We start from the raw sequence: 13610 nt of genomic DNA, 5'->3' as shown, positions 1-13610 counted from the left end.
GCAGCCCAGGGGCCACATTCCTCCACCTGGGGAACCTTCTAAGGTCCAGCCCTCAGTGGTGGGTGGGGCCAGAGGCAAAAGCGATTGGAACAATGCCGGCCAGTTTTTACACACTCACACTTCCACCTCCCCCCCCCATCCAGGCAAGCCAAGAGGCATGATCAGAGTTCAAGGAGCGGCAGAAACACTCAGGGAAGGTGCAAAGTAGGGATGGCAAGGTCTTAAGGGTGTGGCCTAGGGGAAAATGTTGCTCACCCCTGCCATATACATAAACTAATATTATTCTTTATGGTATTGATATTGGCCGCTCAGAAGCAGAGTTCCCTGGTAGATACAGACCCATTCGCCGGATGAAGTCCGCATAAGCTTATGCCGTAATAAGAGAGGTTAGTCTTTTAAAAGAGCGACACAGCCCTTTCTTGCAACCTGAAAACAGCTAGAGATAGGGAAGTTTCAGAATTGGACAGAAAATGCAATCATCAGGGCTGGAGGACCCTCCAGGTGTTGCTGTCCTATAATATTTTATTTATTGCCTCCATAGGAGCTCAAGGTGACGTAGGTGCTTTCCCTCCTTCTCTCCCATTAATCCTCACAACCACCCTGCGAGATAGGTAAGGCTGAGAGAAGACAGTGACTGGCCCAAGGTCACCCCAGTCAGCTTCATAGCCAAGAGGGGGAGATTTGAACCCAGGTCTCCCAGGTTCTAGTCCGGCGCTCTAACCACACTGGCTCTCCGTTGGTGCCACTGCTGGGAGCTGTAGTCTAAAGCATCTGGAAGGAGCCAGGTTAGTGACGGCTGGTCTAAAGGATGCCAAACACAGTGGAAACCTAAGCAGAGCTTGGCTCTGAACTGCCGCAGGAAGCAAACCTGCCAAGAGGGCTTTTAGCTAATTAAAGAAAGGAAGAAAAAAAGAGGGTGTCACGTGGAAGCATCACTATATAGGACACAGGTCAACAGCCTTGGAGGAAAACCTCACTCGCAAAAGACACAGCTGTACCACCATCAATTTGGCAACGCGGACCGTGACCTTTGGACAAGCATCTTGCCTCAGAAAGAGCTGTCACAGGCAGTTCTCCCCACGAAGGCCAGATTCAGCTCAAATGCACCCAAGTTCCTCCAGGATAATACAAAATATAAAAGCTGCAACTTCCTGGTTAGGAAAGGAACTAGGTGGGTTGGGCAACATGCTCCCCTCTCTTTCACACACACACACACACACAAAAAAAAAAAAACCAAGTGGGGAGGGAATTGGCCAAGCCGCGTGAGAGAATCTCAGCTTTCCTTAAAAAAACCTGAGCTACATTTATGTATCCGACAACAGCCACACGGGTGCTACTAGCCCAGAGATGGAAAGAATAAAGAGTCCCTAACCTAGAGAGCATCTTAAAAAGCAGAGACAACACCTTGCCAACAAAGGTCTGTATAGTTAAAGCTATGGTTTTCCCAGTAGTGATGTATGGAAGTGAGAGCTGGACCATCAAGAAGGCTGATCGCCGAAGAAGTGATGCTTTTGAATTATGGTGCTGGAAGAGACTCTTGAGAGTCGCATGGACTGCAAGAAGATCAAACCACTCCATTCTGAAGGAAATCAGCCCTGAGTGCTCACTGGAAGGACAGATCCTGAAGCTGAGGCTCCAAGACTTTGGCCACCTCATGAGAAGAGAAGACTCCCTGGAAAAGACCCTGATGTTGGGAAAGATGGAGGGCACAAGGAGAAGGGGACGGCAGAGGACGAGATGGTGGGACAGTGTTCTGGAAGCTACCAGCATGAGTTTGACCAAACTGCGGGAGGCAGTGGAAGACAGGAGTGCCTGGCGTGCTCTGGTCCAGGGGGTCACAAAGAGTCGGACACGACTAAACAACAACCAGAGTGAAATGGCAAACCAAAGTGATGGACTATGTCAAAAATGGCAAAGCTGACTGGAAATCCCAGAAAACTAGAGGAGAAAAACTTTTTGAAAGAACAGGGAAAAATTTATAATCTATTTAGGAGATGGAAACATTAGCAGGATTCTAATTTCACTTGTAACGTAACAAATGCTATGGATAATATGGATAGATACAAAATATAGATTATATGCAGTTTTAAATGTTGATAATAGGACCCATGGAGTGGATGTCTGGCGATTCAGAGAAATCTCTATATACGGATATGTATTTGGTATTGTTATAAATTTATATTTCTAAGATCAAATAAAAACGATTTTCCAAAAAAAGTTGAGCTAAGCTGCTAGTCCCTGTGGTTTCAAAGTTGAAGCTGAAACTAGCGCAGCCCCAAGGAAAGAAGCTCCTGACAGTGGAATGGACAGCCTTGGGAAGTGGGGGCCAAACTCGATAACCCTACGATTCTATGATCCGGCTGCTCTAGACAGCCCCAGGTGTGCACAGGTGCGCACACACACACACAAACAAGCAATAACCCCGTGACCAACAACGCAGCTGAAAATGCATTCCTGGCCCATTTGGCTCAAGAGTGGCCACTCTGTCCGGCAGCAACCAGCAGGAGTTTTGGGCAGGGAGTCTCTCTGGACACGCCAGTGTGAATCTGGGACCTTCTGAAGTCAAACGGCACAGGCAAAAGAAAACGGGTCGCCTGGCGCTGTTGTGAGCTCGGGCGACTAACCACCCATCCAAAGTGGCCCAAGCAGGTGGGCAAAATAAGGATTCGGCCAGGTGCAATTCCACACCCCTGCCATTGCCAACGTTCAAAATGAACCAGGCGTATTTTGCAGCACCTGGCAATCGGCTGCTGGCGACCGTGTGAAGATGCCTGGGTGCCAGAATGGCGCCTGGCAGCTCTACCATCTGGGGATCTTGGTGCCTAGCTTATACTCCTGAGTTTCTAACACTGGGCCTCCGATCAGAATCCCGCAAGCAGGACCTGAAGGCAGCAGGAACTCTCTTCACTTGCAGTTTCCAAGAACTGGCATTCAGAGGCATTGACGGCCTCCAGCAGAGGATGGAGAACAGAGCCATTGGGCCCTGTGGCCAGCGACAGCCTTAACTTCCATGACTTTCCTTAACCCGCTTTCAAAGCTGCTGATTTGGGCAACCTGTCGCTCTCTCTGGTGGGAGCAAACAGCGTAGCCGTGCAGAAAGTTCTTCCTCTTGACTTTGCAGAATCTCTGAGCTCTCAACTTCATCAGAAGACTCCCAAGTTGCATGGAAATTGAATCGCCTCCCACCTGGTCCTTGTTCATGGGACCTTCTTCTCGCAAAGGTCTTCTGCTGAGCTGGGGGTTCTTCTCCCCACCCCTTACTATCAGGTCAGATTCTCTGCCCATCCAGGCCAGGGTTGCCTGCTCTGAACGGCAGCGAGTCTTCAAGATCCCCTGCCGAGGCCCTTCCCACCTCTTGCCATCTGATCTGCTTACATTTCAAGCACACGCCCCCCCCCAAGAATTCTGGGAACTGTAGTTCACCCCCACAGAGAACTACAGTTCCTGTGTCACCTTTAAACTGCAGTTCCCAAGGTTCTTCAGAGGACGAGGAAAATATGCTTTAAATGTATGGTGTGTAGGCAGCCTTGGGGTTTGGGGGGGTTGTACCTGGACCTTCTGCACGCCAAGCAGCTGTCCTGCCACTGAGCTGTGGCCTAACGGGATTTGGAGTCCGGCACCCCTTGCCTTGTGCCATGACATTCAGTACTTCTGCACCAAGAGACTGAATCCCGTCTTAATGTTTAATTTCCCTCTAATCCCAACCCTCCCTGTAACCCCAGATGTTTTGGGGAAGGTGTGGCCACTCAGACATGAGTACGGGACCCTCTATACATGCTCAGGGGCACCTTGGGTTCCCATTACTGTAAAGACAACTCTATATTGAGTGTTTGCGCTGAAAACTGGCTTGAACACCCCAGGACGTTTCCAGCGGGGATGAATCCCGTAACCCCCTCAAAGCGATGTGTGCGTAGCTGAGAGAGGATTTGCCTCCAGGGGCCAAATTAAAACCCGGCAATAATATGCTCTTCCTGAAAGTCCTGGGCCTATTAAGCTATTTTGACAGCGGCATCAATCCTGCTCTCTCCGAGGAGCTGCCTCGGTCTTCCCTGGAGAGGCTTTGCGGCCGGCAGAACGAAAACAAACCCAAGTCTTGCTTTAAGCAATGGGCTTGGTTCCAGGTCTGATTATTAAGGCTGAGCTGGGGGGGTCTGCGATGCTGGGCTGTGGGGGGAGGTTTGCGCCCAAAAAACTGTTGTTGTTATTATTAACAACAACAACAACAATTTATTTATAAAAACTGTTTGCCTACTGCTTTGTCATAAAAAAAATACATCAAAGCGGTTTGCAACTATAAAGCCATAAAACCATACAATGTAACCATAAAGAAGTTTAAAGAGGGCATCCATTAGCCTTTGTTGAAGGATGTATTATTAATTTCCTGCAGAGGCACTTAATTTGTTGTTGTTATTTATTTATCAAGGGATGTTGATTCTCCAGCAAGTTAAGGTAGCAGTGTTAGAAACTCAGATATATAAGCTAGGGGCAAATAGCTCCTTAAATCAAGGTTACAGTTGCCAAAACAGAATATCAGATGACGGACTGACTGTGACTGATACTCAGTTAAACATCTGGTTAGTTTATATGGCAACCTTGAGTTAGATTAAGAATTTAGAGAACTTAAAGAAGGAAAGTCACTAGATCCAGGGACAGTCCACACATATAGTGGCTTATTCCTACCTCTTTTTCTTAATGGTGGCCATTCATAACGTAGGAATACTCTTCACAGCTGTGAGCAGGGCAGTTGGGGTGGGGTCAGTGAAGACAAACTACAACAATTAACTATAACGTGTTCACTGCTCCTGCTCAGGCTGCACAGAAAAACCACTTTGGTTCCTGAAATTCATTCAGATAAAATGTAAGTGCGAGAATTCTACAGGATGTGGTCTTAGTGTGTGAAAACAGCCCAGATCCAATGATCCTGGGGCTAGACACCATCCCGCCGCCTGGGCATCCTCACTTTGATAGCCTGGTGCAAAATGCGCCTGGCGCCAGACGCCCCCAATGGGCAACCTGCAAGCAGGACTTGATCACAAGAGCAGCACTCTCCCCTCCTGCGGTTTCCAGCTACTGGCATTCAGAAGCAGAGCCATCCTGGCCAGAAGCCAGAGACAGCCTTTTCCTCCACGAGTGCCAGAGAGCCCAAAGATGTAGCTCAGCACAAGGCAGTTAAGTCCCAAAGCTGCGGTCATAGCCCAGGAATGACACTGTTATAATAAAACGGGACAAAGCCAAGTCACTTCAATGGAGCCTCCCTGGCCAGACGCAGTCTATCACAGTCGTTCTGGAAAATGGGAGAGACACTGAGGGTGGGGTGGGGCGTGCCAGGACCCCTTCTCCTCGCCCGGAGACCTACCTACGGACGAAGCATCCTCGTGGTCGGAGCTGGTGCAGCTCCAGTCGCTGTTTCCTCCTCCTCCCGCTCTTTCGGGGTCGCAGCTGCAGCCGGGAGACTCGCTTTCCTGGACCAGGCGCAGGTGGCGCTCGGGGGAGCCGCAGCCGTCGGGGAGCTCCCGAATTGGGGGGCGTTTCCAGAGGCGAGGGGGCGGGGGCGGAGGCAAGCGCCGGGCCAACGGGGGCTCCCCCGGCGCCGAGTCGCGCGCCCTAGGCGCGCCGGGGCTGGAAAGACCCTTCGGCGTCTCCTTGTGCGCCCCGGGCGCGCCGGGGCTGGACGGGGCGGGCGGCTCTCCTCCGCCTCCTTCTCCTCCCCGCCGCTGCAGCGCCGCCTCCAAGTAGACCACTTTGAACTTCTCCTCCTCCAGGGCCCGCTGGAGCCGCTGCAGCGTCCGCCGGCACCGGCCCAGCTCCTCCTCCATGGAAGCCACCGAGTGCAGGCGCAGCGCCGGCGCCGCCTCGCCGGGGAACTCGAGGCGCCAGTGGCGCTCGAACTCCGACGCCGCTTCTTCCCCTTCTCCCTCCGGGTCCCCCATGGCTGGGCGCCGGATCGGGGCCTCCCGGGGCGGAGGGTCCCTTGGCGAGGATGGAGAGCCCCGCCCCCCACTCCTTTGCGCGGAAGGTCTTCGCCCGTCCGCCTCCCCCGGAGCACAAATAAATTCAAACTTTCCCCAAAGTTTCCTCCTCCTCCTCTCGCTTCGGGAGCTTCTTCCGCTCTCGGCGCCCTGGGCCAGCCCAATCTCCGCCCGGAGGGATCCGCCCAGCAGGCGGGGCTGCAAAGGCCGTCCCAGGCTGCTATCCCAGGGCCTGGTGCGCGCGCTCCTGCGTGCAAGAAGCCGCGCAGGACCCTTAATGCGCGGTGCACGAGCTTGCTGGAGAGCAAGAATGTCTGGGACCCCCCCCAAAAAAAAAAAAAATCCAAACGTGAAAAAAGGGTCTGGATCGTTTCCTCATATTTCTAGAGAAATGTGTGTCTGGTTGCCTTACAGCAGTGGTGGTCAAACTTGGCCCTCCAGCTGTTTTGGGACTACAACTCCCAGCATCCCTGACCACTGGTCCTGTTAGCTAGGGACGATGGGAGTTGTAGTCTTAAAACAGCTGGAGGGCCAAGTTTGGCCACCACTGCCTTACAGGGGTTCTAAAACTCGGGTCTCCAGCTGTTGTTGGACCACAACTCCCATCATCCCTAGCTAACAGGACCAGCGGTCAGGGATGATGGGAACTGTAGTCCAAAAACTGCTGGAGGGCCAAGCAGGTGGCACTGTGGTCTAAACCACAGAGCCTAGGTCTTGCTGATCAAAAGGTTGGCGGTTTGAATCCCCGCGACGGTCCTGTTGCTCGGTCCCTGCTTCTGCCAACCTAGCAGTTCGAAAGCACACCAGTGCAAGTAGATCAATAGGTACCACTCCAGAGGGAAGGTAAACGGCGTTTCCATGCGCTGCTCTGGTTCGCTAGAAGCGGCTTAGTCCTGCTGGCCACATGACCCGGAAGCTGTACACCAGCTCCCTCGGCCAATAAAGCGAGATGAGCGCCGCGACCCCAGAGTCGGCCACGACTTTACCTTTAATAACAACAGCCCAATGACAACAACTCATGTTAATCCGCCAAGCAATCGGCTGATAAGTGCCTGACAGACAGTGTGGCGTAGTGTTAGAGCGCTGGGCTAGGAGGACCCTGGAGACCAGGGTTCAACTCCCCCACTCGGGGTGACCTTGGACCAGTCGCTGCCTTTTTCAGCCTGACCTACCTCACAGGGTAGTTGTTGTGGGAATTAGGCTTGAGGCAGGGAGAACCATTTACACCCCCTTGAACTTCTTGGAGGAGCATGTGAGATATAGAGGCAATTAAGAAATAAACAAGTCATTCCTAGTTAAGTCCCAACAATTAAAAAACATATACAAGAACATCTGCCAGGTGACAGCAAAAGAAATCCGAACATCTCCAAAGCAAAATTCTGACCCCCGGTTAACCGCGTTTGTTTTCTAGTAACTGAGGTTGGGGGGCTGGCTGGTGTGTCCCCCCCCGGCTGTGACACCCCTACTTCTCCACCTGAGCTCCTGACCCGGCCACCTCCGGTCTTCTCCATCGCCTGCCATCGCTGTCTTCCACGGCAAAGACGCTTACGGGACAGCGCTGGAGACAAGGGCTGCCTCTTCGATCCGCAGCCGAGGACAGACCCACACCGACACCCCACACGGTTTGGGGGTCTCGCTCTCGCCTCCCGAGTTCACCAGCCTGGAAACCAGAAGACGGGGGTCCTCCGCCGAGTTCTTCCAAGGGAGCCTCGCTCCTCACCGCCTTCCACAGCCCTCCATCCTCGGACTTCTGAAAAAGCCCCCCTCGCTCGCTGGAAGAAGGTCAGGCTTGCTTTGATGGAAGCAAATCAGCCGGTTGTTTTTCATTCATTCAAGAAATGGACCCGAGGCTCGCGACAAGCGGCCGGCGGTCGGTTGGGAAGCGGCACCGGCGCGCACATCCGCAGGCGCGCACGGAGACCTTTCCTCTCCCCGGTTCCCCCTCCCTCCCTCCGCTGCCCCACTGGATCAAATGAAATGGATTGGATGCAACCAGCTGGCTTGAGGGAGGGGAGGGAGGTCTGCGCCATAAACAAGCCTTCAGTGACACTGGCTAAGTGTTTTCCTGGATCTCCTCCCAGTGCTGATGGAGCAAGATTTTTCCCCCCTCTTTTCTTTTTAACTCTGCCACATGCATTAGAGCCAACTTGCTCCCTGGGGGATCTGCTGAGCCCCCGCTGGACGTGCGCCACGGATGTGTCTCCACAAGCGGCTCAGCCTCAGCAGAAAGCAGCCCAAGTACTTTGTTGTTGTTCTTGGGTCGTTTAGTGGTGTCCGACTCTTCGTGACCCCCTGGACCAAAGCACGCCAGGCACTTCTGTCCTCCACTGCCTCCCGCAGTTTGATCAAACTCATGCTAGTAGATTCAAGAACACCATCCAACCATCTCATCCTCTGCCGTCCCCTTCTCCTTGTGCCCTCCATCTTTCCCAACATCAGGGTCTTTTCCAGGGAGTCTTCTCTTCTCATGAGATGGCCAAAGTCTTGGAGCCTCAGCTTCAGGATCTGTCCTTCCAGTGAGCACTCAGGGCTGATTTCCTTCAGAATGGAGAGGTTTGATCTTCTTGCAGTCCATGGGACTCTCAAGAGTCTCCTCCAGCACCAGAATTCAAAAGCATCAATTCTTTGGCGATCAGCCTTCTTGATGGTCCAGCTCTCACTTCCATACATCACTACTGGGGAAACCAGAGCTTTAACTATACGGACCTTTGTTGGCAAGGAGATGTCTCTGCTTTTTAAGATGCTGTCTAGGTTGGTCATTGCTCGGAAGTGCTTAGTAAAATAATAATAGCACGTGTATGAGTGTATGTGAGACAGGAGGGCCTGGGTGGTATAATGGTTAGAGTGTGGGACTAGGACCTGGGAAAGACCAGGGTTCGAATCCTCGCTCGGCCATGAGGCCCGCTGGGCGACCTTGGGGGGGGGCAGTCACTGCTTCTGTCAGCCTAACGTACCTCACAGATTTGTTGTGAGGATGAAATGGGGGCAAGGAGAGCCAAGTACTCTGCCTTGGGCTCCTTGGATGAAAAGGCGGCATATGCCTATTAATTGGCACCCATCTGTCTCTGGAGACAATGGCAGAGTGTGCTTTGGGGGTGAAGACAAACTGTCAGAAGCTTGCAGCGTCTGCTGTGGCTGTCGAGACCGATACAGGAGAGACATGTTTTGTTGCAGCCGGGGCAGAGGAAGGCATCCGGTTGTGCTGCTGCAGATGTACTATGGCATTTTGTCTCTCCCAGAGGGCATTCCTCCTCTGGCCACTGCCATGGATGCACAACTTGACTGCCTTTCTCCAGGCACTGCGGTCATCTGCAAGTTGCCTACAGGTAAGACAAGTCAGGAGACGGTCACAACAGCTCAGTCGCTAGAGCGTGAGACTCCTAATCTAAGGGTCATGGATTCGAGTCTCAAGTTGGGCAAAAGATTCCTGCGTTGCAGGGTGTTGCACTAGATGACCCAACTCTACAATTCAATGATTCCATGATTTGGGGGCAGCGGGCAGAGAGCAATACTGAGCTAGGACAGAGGTCTGACCCATTATAAGGCATCTTCTTACATTCCTCTTTAAATCAGCCTTTTCCCCCAGAAGTATGAGGACTAGGATCTTGCTTTCTTTTTTATTTTTTTTAGAGGAAAGGCCATAAGTCAGCGACAGAGCATCTGCAGGACGAACCCACAAACTTCAGCTTGTGGAATTTGGTGTGAGGTAGCGAGACCACAGTTTCCATTGCCTCGCCTCCTTCACCAGCCTCCTGCCACATCAGCCGTTTGAATCTTTTAATAATAATAATAATAATAAATTTATTGTCATTGCCCCCTTCGGGGACAACGAAATTACTTGACTGCTCCATAAAAACACTAATTAAACAATACAGTACAATACAGCAAGGGAGATTAGATGACTTTCAAAGTCCGGGCTTCCCATTCAGGGCTGAGATCGCTCTGGAGAAGAAGCTGTTCTTAAGACGGCTCGTTCTTGTCTTCATCGTCCTGTATCTCCGTCCCGACGGCAAGAGCTCGAAGAGACAGTGACCAGGATGCGATGGATCTTTTACTATGTCCAGTGCCTTCCTATGGCACCTTGTGGCATAAATCTGCTCTAAGGTGGAGAGTGGGCAGCCAACAATGCTCTCTGCTGCCTTAACAACTCTGCACAACCCCATCCTGTCCTGGGTAGTACAGCTTCCGTACCACACACATAAGCCGTAAGTGAGCACGCTCTCAATGGCACAGTGATAGAAGGCAAGCAGCAGTTTCTGCGGAAGATGGTTTTTCCTTAGAATTCTCAAAAAGTACAGTCTCTGCTGCGCCTTCTTCACAAGCCCCCTTGTGTTGACACTCCAGGACAGATCCTCTTGTAATTCAATGCCCAAAAATCTGAACGTTGTTACCCTCTCCACACAGACCCCATCAATCAAAAGTGGCTGGACATTGCTCTTCTGTCTCCTGAAGTCCACCACAAGCTCCTTTGTCTTCCTTGTATTTATGAGCAAGTTGTTAGCTCTGCACCACTCTGTCAGCCGCTCCACCTCATCTCTATAATCCGTTTCACCCTCCCTTTCAGGGATGAGCCCAATCACAGTTGTGTCATCTGCAAATTTGACAACCCTATTACTAGGGTGAGTAGCGACACAATCGTACGTGTAAAGAATATAAAGGAGCGGACCCCCGCCACACCTGGGCCTTCTTGTGATGCCCTTTCAGCCCCCAAGATCCTGTGGGCAGCAAAAATCCAGGACACCCCCTATCCCCCAGTGTGGACACAAAGGCCGTCATTTTGCAGAGGAGCAACTTAAGCCTGCCTTTTGCCAGCTACAAAACCATTCATTTCTGCTGTTATTCTTGTTCTAGAAGGGACTGCTGTCTTCCCCCACATACGCCCACTTGACAGCTCCCATCAGTGGAACTGGACTGCTACAGGGGCCCCATGATACCCATTTTGCAGTTCAAGGAACTCAGCCTTTTTACACTTCGGAACTCCCCGCCTGTTGACATCACTGCCCGCTTTTTGGCAGCTGCTGAAAGCATTTTTGTGAAGGCAAGCTCACCTAGATGTTTAGAAAGCTGGTGCAGGTTTTAATCTGTTTCTCGGGTATTGCTATTTTAACTTTTAAAGAGTTTTAAATTATTGTTGTTAGTCCAAAGGTAGCATTATTATCAATTTACATTGGGGTGGAAGGTTCACAGGCTATGAAGGACTTGCTCACAAATTTATTAACAGCTGCACAAATTATTATAGCTAGGAAGTGGAAGGCGCAAGCAGAATATAAAATGGAAGAATGGTACAAAGAGGTGTGGGATATAGCTATTAATGATAAATTAACATGTGCCATTAAGGAAAGATGGGGAATATGCAGGGGAAATGATTTTGAGGAGATATGGAGGGTGTTTGTAGAATTTGTACTGTTAAAATGAAAAGGGGTCAAACCGTCGCAAGAAGTGTTGAAATTTAGGAAGGTTGGATAGTTACAGTGGAATGTTCTTGGTGGTGGGGCACACATTTTTTATTCTTACTTATTTTATGATTATTACTTTGTCCAAAAAAATAAAGAAAAATAAAATTTCAAAATAAGAAGAGGAATATTGTCATTAATTTTTCTTAGTGATTTTTTTTTGGTAAACTATTTTGTGTGTGCGTGCGTGTATGTGTATGTGTGTGTGTATATGTGTGTGTGTGTGTGTGTGTGCGCACACACACACACACACACACAATGTATTACAATCAAGCAGTGTATACATCTTAGGAACTGAAATGAAATGAAATGAAATAAATGCAACTTGCTAGGCTGCCCTATTTCCTCTAACAGCAAAGACCGCTGGTTGGGGGCCAACAGAATCGGACCGCCAAATAGAGCCGCTGAGAAACGAGAGCAAGTTATTAGCATGTTCCACTTGTGGAAATACAACCACGCACTCTTTGCTTTTTTTTTAAATGAAGGTGGAAGGGAACCCAAAATCAGTTCACTGAAAATGGAGCCAGCTCAGTGGTCACCCGGAAGACACTGAGCAGTGAAGATCTGCTAGAAAAGAGCAAGGGGGAAACTGAGGCAACGGGGGGGGGGAGAGAGAATAGACCAGCCTGATCCCCAAACAGCTTGGTGAGGAGGCACACATCACTTGAAACAGATGGCATTGATTTCTATTTTTAAAAATGCACGATAGCTTAAATGTTTAGGTGCAGAAAATTTCTGTCACTGAAACAGAAATCATGCAACATGTCTCTCCAGGGTGGGGGAAAGTGTGCTCAGATATGTGCCTCTTCCCTTCTATTTATCATTTATTGCATTAATATCCCACCTTTTTCTCCAAGGAGTTCCTCATTCAGTCCCCACAACAACCCTGTGAGGGAGGCGAGACTGAAAGGCCGTCACATCCAGTGAGCATCATGGCCAAGTGGGGATTTGAACCCTGGTTTCCCAGGTCCTGGTGTGACACTCTAACCACTGCTCCAGGCTGCCTGTAAGCTGCTGTCCACCTGCTGCGGACGGAGAATGGGATTTTAAAGAGAGAGAGAGAGAGAAAGAGAGAGAGAGAGAGAGAGAGAGAGAGAGAGAGAGAAAGAAAGAAAGAAAGAAAGAAAGAAAGAAAGAAAGAAAGAACACCACACAGCCTTTCCGAGAGATGGCTCCTTCAACTCAAAGGACTGTCTTCCATACAGCAAGACGCACGACCGCCCTCGATGTATGTGCTGCAACATTTTGTTGCAGTCGCCACTTGCTTTTAAAACAAAGGCAAATTCATGGGTGTGGCTCAGTGGCAGAGCACTTGCTTGGCATGCAGAAGGTCCTATATTCAATCCCTGGCATCTCCTGGCAGGGCCGGGAACAGGACCTCAGAGTAAATATCTTCTTGTGGGAAGATGCCCTATAATATGGTCTGTGAGGTGGTGCACCACACCACTTACAAAAACTCTGAATCTGATAGGTAAAGGGACCACTGACCGTTAGGTCCAGTCATGACCAGCTCTGGGGTTGCGGCGCTCATCTCATTTTATTGGCCGAGGGAGCCGGCGTACAGCTTCTGGGTCATGTGGTCAGCAGGACTAAGCCGCTTCTGGCGAACCAGAGCAGCGCACGGAAATGCCGTTTACCTTCCCGCCGGAACGGTACCTATTCATCTACTTGCACTTTGACGTGCTTTCGAACTGCTAGGTTGGCAGGAGCAGGGACCGAGCAACGGGAGCTCACCCCGTCGTGGGGATTTGAACCGCCGACCTTCTGATCGGCAAGTCCTAGGCTCTGTGGTTTAACCCACAGCGCCACCCGTGTCCCTCCTCTGAATTTGATAGCCTTGAGCTAAAGAATAGCATGGGGGTCTAATGATGGGAAAGAACCCTGCCTGAAACTCCAGGCAGCTGCTGCCAGTCAGTGTAGACGATACTGAGCTAGATGGTCTGACTCAGCGATAAGGCAGTGTCTCCGCACTTCAGACTACCTTCCCGTGTCTTTAACGCAAAGGCAGAGGACGTCTGTTAAGGAAATGACAACAATTTTATCCCCGGCTTCCAGTAAGAAGCTCAGGGTGGCCTACATGGTGTCTCAGCATTCACAACGACCCTGTGAGGCAGTATGGCTGGCCCAAGGTCATCCAGGGTGGTATGGTTTTGAACCCAGCCCCCTTGGGTCCATAGCCTGGCACTCT

General features: G+C 50.8%; 1 protein-coding gene across 1 annotated transcript in view; it reads right to left on the bottom strand.

Annotated features, from left to right (window-relative positions):
• The window catches only part of ABR (ABR activator of RhoGEF and GTPase), a 132257-nt gene extending 126312 nt beyond the window's left edge, over positions 1–5945 (bottom strand). Inside the window, exon 1 of the mRNA XM_082201717.1 lies at positions 5357–5945. Coding sequence (XP_082057843.1) covers positions 5357–5930 — 574 coding nt within the window. The 5' untranslated portion in view covers positions 5931–5945. The remainder of the gene's footprint in view (positions 1–5356) is intronic.
• Between the last annotated feature and the right edge of the window lie 7665 nt (positions 5946–13610).

The sequence above is a fragment of the Podarcis vaucheri genome, assembly GCF_965113315.1.
Source record: "Podarcis vaucheri genome assembly, chromosome: 15".
Lineage (NCBI taxonomy): Eukaryota > Metazoa > Chordata > Lepidosauria > Squamata > Lacertidae > Podarcis > Podarcis vaucheri.
The sequence above is the reverse complement of the archived record's forward strand: the minus strand, read 5'-3'. Positions and strand labels throughout refer to the sequence as shown.